The sequence below is a fragment of the Vigna angularis genome, chromosome 4, assembly GCF_016808095.1.
Source record: "Vigna angularis cultivar LongXiaoDou No.4 chromosome 4, ASM1680809v1, whole genome shotgun sequence".
NCBI classification, from domain to species: Eukaryota; Viridiplantae; Streptophyta; class Magnoliopsida; order Fabales; family Fabaceae; genus Vigna; species Vigna angularis.
In genome coordinates this window covers 22,632,827-22,641,041 of record NC_068973.1, presented here as the reverse complement: position 1 = coordinate 22,641,041, position 8,215 = coordinate 22,632,827, and the positions used below count along the sequence as shown (strand labels likewise).

Sequence of the window (8,215 nt, the reverse complement as noted above, 5' to 3'; positions counted from 1 at the left end):
AACTAAATTGTACTTAGTACATTTAGCACTCGTCTTTTGTATCTTCATTCAGTTGGATTGACTCTGAATCTTGATTATTGACTTATTCTAAGTATAAGTTGAATTGTTCTAGAGTCAGTTCACTTAACTGATTCCAATTGTAATAACGTTCGTCATGTAAAAAGTGTCAGCTTTATCCCTTTGGAAAAGAGGATTTTTCTGTCTCGCTCTTGACGTTCGTCCTCATTATGAAGAGGATTGAACGTTCGTCCTTTTATGAAAGTGGAACAAAGAATGAAAATGTATTTAAAAGGAAGTATTATGATGTGCGAACAGTATAAGAACTGAAATTATGATTGTGGATTTTGAACGAGCGTTCTAGGGAGGAACGACTCTTGGGTGGAAATTGAAATTTGTAAAGTATGAACGTGGTAAGCTTAGATGGTGGTTCATCCTGATATTCCGTGAGTGCTCGTTCTCAAGTAGAGAGGAGTATGTCATGTGTGGGAATGGCAGGAGGTCTTAGTCCATAACTGTAACTTGGACAGAACGGACTAACCTCAGGTGGCGACTGATGAATATTCCAGTTATCCCACCTGGGTGCATGGACGCCTTAGCTACAAAGGATTCATACAGTCCGGACGGTCTGTCTAGTATCAGGAATTTGATTGAATTAATGAATGAATTGAAGTATGTGTTGTAAATTATTTGATGCGTATTTGATATGTTATGAAATGTATGTTTTTCTTGAATTAAATTCAATAAGCTTACCCTTCGTATTCCTTTGTGTTGTCTGATTATGTATGTCCGTCTTGTCCTTGCAATGATCATCCGTGTGGATGTGAGCAGAGGGAGATGCATCTTTGGAAGAAACGCTTGAAGAAGGAATTATTGCTGAAGAGAATCTTGTAGAGATTGAAGTGACGGCCGAACAGAAGGACGTTCGGTGAGCTGTTAGCTTAGTTAGGTTAGCGGGCCGTTTTAGAACGAGCGCCCTTTGGCTATAGTTGTATAGTTGGACGTTCGGTATTTAGTTTTGTAAACCGTTCGTTCTTAATTTTTAGTGAACGCTCGTACGTTTATTTGTATCTACGTAAGGCCGTTTGGCCACTTGTGAACCTGATCCTTTTAAATTGTAAAACTGTTTTTGTCATATTAATATATTTTAATATTCTATTATATAGTTGATGACTGTATAAATTTTGGGATGTTACAAATAACTAAGGACATTTTGGTAATCTTTAATTTTTACCCATTAAACAATTTTTTTTATCTGTTACATCAATCAAATCATACACTAATTCTCACAAACTTTACCTCTAAATACACTCTTAATTACTTAAATTCATTCAATCACTCTCTCCCAAATCATCTCCTCCAATTATCCCAAGTGAACACAACGTTAAAGTTTTCACCATAACTCAAAGACATGACAGAAATAATAAAACTTTTATTTTGAAAATAAATTTTATGAAATTAGAGAAAATGGTAGCTTATGATATATTTCAAACAGTTTTTTTCTCTTTCAGTTACGTACCTTTTTCTATAATTAATTATTTTCAAATAGGTTTTCAATAAATTTATCCAATAAAAAATTGATTTATTATATAAAATTAATTCTTAAAACAATTTAATTTTCACAACCACCTGTAAACACATTCTCAAACATGCCAGTGTGAACCACGTGGGGTGATTAAATTTTTTAAAAAGGAACATACAAAAGAGTAGCGAAGAAGTTAACAGCAGAAAAGAAAAGTGCGGACGAAGGGTTCTCTAACAGCCGTCCAAATATTCAAGTCCATCAATCCCACGGTCCTAGCCAATCAACCCAAGCGGCGCCAAAGTGCTGAACAAGTTTCGCGCGTATTAGCGTCGGCACGTTAGTATCCAAATTTTAAGCGAACTATAAAAGTGGGTCCCACACCTAGCTCCACCCTCAATTACGCGCCACCTATCTACACCCGGAACACACAACACGCCATCATTACGCAAGAAAAGGCATTCAGATAAATTAGCGGGAAAATTTTAAAATCAAACCGATCATAACCCTAATTTCAAACCCCCTTCCCTCCCCTATATATTAAAGTCAGTGTACCTTCTCCGACTCGCGCCAAACCCAACATCACAAAACAACCATTACCAGTGACTGTTTGTAAAAATGTACGTCGTAAAGAGGGACGGACGCCAAGAAGCGGTGCACTTCGACAAAATAACCGCTCGCCTCAAGAAACTCAGTTATGGCTTGAGCACCGTTCACTGCGATGCCGTTCTCGTTGCTCAGAAAGTCTGCGCCGGCGTCTATAAAGGCGTCACCACCAGTCAACTCGACGAGTTGGCAGCCGAAACAGCCGCCGCCATGACTGCAAACCATCCCGATTACGCTTGTGTTAGTTTCCCTTTCCTCAATTTCAGCTTGATTGGTTGAAATTGCGGTGTCATGTATGTTTTGGATGGGTTACCATAAGTGATTTCGTTTCGTGTTGCAGTTGGCTGCTAGGATTGCCGTTTCGAATCTCCACAAGAACACCAAGAAGTCGTTCTCGGATACGTAGGCGACACTGGAAATTATAATCGCGTTTTTAATTTGTTATTGTTAGCGTGGTTTTGTGTGGTTGGAACTCATATTTGTTGTGGATTCAGGATCAAGATCATGTACTATCATATTAACAAGAAATCGGGGTTGAAGGCTCCTCTGGTCGCTGATGATGTTTATGAGATAATTATGAAGGTACCTTGTGGTCATCGTATATTCATTTTAGGAAGATGTAATCTGATCCAGTTTTGCGCAGTGTCTGTGATTCTGATACATTTTGATGTCAAGCTAAACATTTTTAGTTCATACGAAAGAGAATTTGGTAAATTGGATAATATCATATGTGTAGATTGTTTGAGATTACGATAGTTTTGGACCATGTGATGATATTTTGTTTTCTTAGTACGTTTTTATACGCGTAACTTGTTTCACAACTATAAATGACGTTTTGGTATTGAGGGTGGAACAGAAGACTGATTTTAATTTTGTGATCTATGATATATAATGAAGGAAGTTGTTTGAATGTATTTCTTTTGTATGTGCTGAAATTATCTTTATGTTATTTTTGTCTGGTTGTAGAATGCTTCTCGTTTGGACAGCGAGATAATCTATGACAGGGACTTCGACTATGATTATTTTGGGTTCAAAACCCTTGAGAGGTCTTACCTCTTAAAGGTTCAAGGGAAGGTTGTGGAAAGGCCGCAACACATGTTGATGAGAGTCGCGGTTGGGATTCACAAGGATGACATAGAATCTGCTGTCAGAACTTACCACATGATGTCTCAACGATGGTTCACCCACGCATCTCCTACTCTTTTCAATGCTGGAACTCCTAGGCCTCAAGTACGAGACATTTTTATTTCACTATATTAAAAATAGTTTTTTCCTTTTTTTTTTAATCTATGTTTCATCAGTGAATTGATGATTTGTCTTATTTATGTTGCTTATGTGAATTGGCAGCTGAGTAGTTGCTTCCTTGTGTGCATGAATGATGATAGCATAGAGGGGATATATGAAACTTTGAAGGAGTGTGCTATTATTAGCAAATCAGCTGGAGGAATTGGTGTCTCTGTCCACAACATTCGTGCTACCGGCAGTTATATTCGTGGGACAAATGGGACGTCCAACGGCATTGTTCCAATGTTACGTGTGTTCAATGATACTGCCCGCTATGTTGATCAGGGGGGAGGCAAGAGGAAAGGTATCTCGTTTATAAGCAATACCCATTTTTCTTGTCTCCTAATAATTTGTTTTTTAAACTTTATGATTATGATCTTCTTGTAGGAGCATTTGCTGTGTACTTGGAGCCATGGCACGCTGATATGTTCGAGTTCTTAGATTTAAGAAAAAATCATGGAAAGGTATGATTGAGTTAGCTGAAATGTGGCGGTAACAAAATATTTTGACTATCATCAAAGGAGCTGGTTGAACATATTTATTCTTCTCACCAAGTGTATTGCTATTATGCTTGCAGGAGGAACATCGTGCACGAGATCTGTTTTATGCTCTTTGGGTGCCAGATCTCTTTATGGAAAGAGTTCAGAGTAATGGACATTGGTCTTTGTTTTGTCCCAATGAAGCACCACGTTTGGCAGATTGTTGGGGTCAGGAATTTGAGGAGCTTTATCATCGATATGAAAGAGAAGTAAGTTCAGTCTTCACTTATTGGTTTCTTTTTGCATGTTTATTTGAAGTGCTTCTAGGTGTTGGTTATTTGAACCTGAAATATATTTCATAACATATAGGGGAAAGCAAAGAAGGTTGTCCAGGCACAGAACCTGTGGTTTGAAATTCTGAAATCACAGATAGAAACCGGAACCCCTTACATGCTTTTTAAGGTAGCTTACATAAATGTCTTTGACTCACTTTGTGTTTGTTGTTTTCACCTGTTGAATTCTTCCTCTCTTTTTTCTCTTTTTTTATTCTAGGATACTTGCAATAGGAAAAGCAACCAACAGAATTTGGGCACAATTAAATCGTCAAACTTGTGTACTGAGGTAATTGAGTATTCAAGTCCAACTGAAACTGCTGTGTGCAATCTTGCATCCATTGCACTACCACGATTTGTAAGAGAGAAGGTATGACATCTGTTGAATTTTGACGTGTTGTGGTCACATTAGTTGGTTTGGACCTTTTTTTAAGTTCCCGATCTTAATGTTTTTCTCCTTACTACAAGGATGTTCCGATGGAATCTCATCCATCTAAGCTAGTTGGAAGCACTGGCTCTCGGAATCGGTATTTTGACTTTGATAAACTAGCAGAGGTACGGTTAACCAACATTCTGTTTTTCAACATGTGTATTGTACCCAAGTGACACTGCCATTGTATACAGCTAAACTTGTGATGGTTGTGTTTTTGTCATTTTGACTAATGACAGATTACTGCGCTGGTCACAACTAACCTGAACAAAGTGATTGATGTTAATTACTACCCGATTGAAAATGCAAAGCGGTCAAACTTACGGCACAGACCCATTGGTATTGGAGTACAGGGTCTTGCTGATGCTTTCATACTGCTTGGTATGCCGTTTGATTCACCAGAGGTAAATCTTATCCCGGGACTGATGTTTATAATCGTTTTATCTGCACTTCAGTCTTATAGTTTACTTGGATATGAATGTAGGCTCAGCACTTAAACAAGGAAATATTTGAGACTATTTACTATCATGCACTGAAAACTTCATCTGATTTGGCTGCAAAAGAAGGTTCCTATGAGACATACAGTGGTAGTCCTGTAAGCAAGGTATAGCAACTTTCAAATATGCCTTCTTATTGAGGTCCCGAGCTCGAGAATAGTTATGCAGCATATGTTATATCTGATTTTGTGTTACTTGTATGAACATGCAACTTAAATTTCAAGGTCTATAGTTAGTAACCTACTCATCCAAGGTATTTCTACATGCTTAAGTGATTTTTATATTTCTCAGGGAATTCTCCAGCCAGACATGTGGGGTGTGACGCCCTCAAGACGTTGGGATTGGGGTGCACTAAGGGAGTTGATATCAGAGAATGGTGTGAGAAATTCACTTCTCGTGGCTCCTATGCCTACTGCATCCACTAGTCAGATTCTTGGAAATAATGAGTGCTTTGAACCATATACTTCAAATATCTATAGTCGTAGAGTTTTAAGGTTGGCCTTTTCACCCTAACTTATTCTGTCTTGGTGTATAATTGTGGCATTATCTTATCTTAATTAATTGACAACCGTTGGTTTGTAGTGGTGAGTTTGTTGTTGTCAACAAGCATCTTCTTCATGACTTGACGGAAATGGGACTGTGGTCTCCTACACTGAAGAATAATATTATCTATGAAGATGGCTCTGTACAGAAAATTCCAGAAATACCTTATGAACTGAAGACCATATACAAGTATGAGATTTACCATTTATTTAAAACCCAACATTTTGCTTCAAGGTACTCACTCTAATTTATTATGAGCAGAACTGTTTGGGAGATTAAACAAAGGACATTGGTAGATATGGCTGCTGATCGAGGATGCTACATAGATCAGAGCCAAAGCTTAAATATTCACATTGATCAACCCAACTTCGGAAAGCTGACTTCTTTGCATTTCCATGCATGGTCCAAGGTAGCTACTAATACAGGACTTGCTTGTGTGTTAGTGTGAATGTTCAAATATACATTTGGGTTTAATTGTTTGATATTTTCTATTCTGTTTCCTTGCTGGTTGACATTATTTTTTAAATACAGTTGGGGAATTCTAGGCCAACTGTTTGCTGATCAAAGTTTTACTTTATTTTTTGGTAATTAAAGGGTCTGAAGACTGGAATGTACTATCTTCGATCACGAGCTGCAGCTGATGCTATCAAGTTCACCGTCGACACCACTGTTCTCAAAGTAACAAAAATTCATTACAGTTTTTTACATTCAATGTATTTGCACATTTTGATACCAAATATCTTTGCTGTGAATGCAGGAAAAGTCTAATGAAATGCAAGAAAACTGCGATGTGGAGTGTGATGATAATACAAAAATGGCACAAATGTTGTGCTCTTTAACCAACCGTGAAGAATGCCTAGCTTGTGGGAGTTGAACTTTTTCAGAGGTTAACCCATCTTTTTCCATATTCCTTTTGGGCCTATAGGCGATAAAGATAAATGTTACAACATAAATCACGTGTTAATCTATTGCTTTATGAATGACAAAAGCTTTGTATATATTTTGGCATCAATGTCATCTGTATTTTTGCTTATTGTATAAGTTTATATTAGTGAGCAATGAGTTATGGCAAGTCAGTCAGAATATATTTATACAGAAATTGAATGCAGATAATATTATCGTACGAAATCTAGATTATTGGATAATATTTGATATTGTGTACATTGTTCAATTATGTTGAAAAAACAACAAAAGTTTTAAAAACATTTCAAAATTTTAAAATGGTTTAGACTGAACACATTGAAAGTGGAGAAAAAAGAAAGTGTTTTCGCATGCCTTTGATTAACATTTTTAAGTACTTTTTGCTATATTTTCAAAGTTAACCTGTATTTTATCTCGATGCCATTGTTTCCCTGTTGACAGTGCCTTTTATATTATACAGTTCGGTGTTACCAATGTTTGAATTCAATAAATTTATGGTTATATATAGAATTAGAAAATGACAAGACATAAATTAAGACATGAATAAGCGTGAAATATCAGTAATAAGCATGTATCGGCACACATTAATTAACTTCGTAAGTTAATTACATTAATGTTAATTTCTCACATGTTTCTTTTCTTTTACTAAAATTTAATAAAAAAAAGCTTAAAAATGGAAAATGTTGTAATATAAGTATGTATAATGTAAGATCCTGGAAAATAACGTACGTTGGAGTACGCGTGGCAGCTGGAGAACGAGGCACCTCAACAGCGTACGTGGCAGCAGCAGGAAGGAGCATTCCAACAGCGGACGCCAGGTGTCACGCTGCATGGAGTCTGGAGTGGGGAAACGCAGTGCAGTTTGCGTGTCACTCGGAGAGCGCGGCAGTTCACTAGTGAACGCCAGGTGTCACGGCGAGAGGAGTCTGGAAAGCGTTAGTGGAATGCACGTGGCTGACGAGGAGCGGACGTTCGTTCGGCACTGGAAACAAGGCATGCATTCTCAGAAAAACTCATCTCTCGCTCTACGCGCACACTCCTTTCATAATTCTGGAAAATTCTTTCTCTCCTCTTTCTCTCTACGACTTCCCCACATTCTCTCTAACATCACCACCGTCTCATCTCCGATCACGATTCCGACACCATAGAAGGACTCCTGGTGACAAGGGCTTCAAGAAGAACCGTTCGGTTTCAGTAGCTGAAGCTGATTTGATTTGGAAGAGAGAAGGAACCATTGAGGGTAGAAAAACGTTAGTTGGACGAAGCCACAAATCTTAAGATTACGAGAAGTTGCAGTACGGATCTGGGTAAGGGAAGCTTATATGTTTAATTTATACTTGCATGTGTGTGATCTGATTTTCATGTATGATCAGTATGCTGTTTGAGCTGTTATGAATGATCTCTGATATTGTGTATGATTTCTGATTTGGTTGAACTGCATGCTGGTTTGATACGTATGAAAAATGGGTGATTCCTTGTACTGTATGAGTTGTTAATGTGATGAATTTTATAAAGTCTGTAAAGGTATATTGGTTATGAAGTTATGAAGTTTATAAATTTAAAATCATATGAATCATAAAGTATAAATTGAGATGTTGAAATCT

The 8,215-nt window shown here is 37.4% G+C and overlaps 1 protein-coding gene across 1 annotated transcript; it reads left to right on the top strand.

The window, feature by feature from the left end:
• The first annotated feature begins 2,022 nt into the window (after positions 1-2,022).
• On the top strand, positions 2,023-6,723 carry LOC108348006 (ribonucleoside-diphosphate reductase large subunit). The gene is made up of 17 exons (XM_017587503.2): positions 2,023-2,365; positions 2,466-2,527; positions 2,620-2,707; positions 3,092-3,355; positions 3,473-3,713; positions 3,797-3,873; positions 3,987-4,157; positions 4,258-4,350; positions 4,441-4,590; positions 4,689-4,775; positions 4,890-5,054; positions 5,135-5,254; positions 5,439-5,641; positions 5,730-5,879; positions 5,952-6,099; positions 6,285-6,368; positions 6,448-6,723. Exons 1-17 carry the CDS (start codon positions 2,138-2,140, stop codon positions 6,562-6,564), a joined length of 2,448 nt encoding a protein of 815 aa, XP_017442992.1. The 5' UTR covers positions 2,023-2,137; the 3' UTR covers positions 6,565-6,723.
• Positions 6,724-8,215: the final 1,492 nt, after the last annotated feature.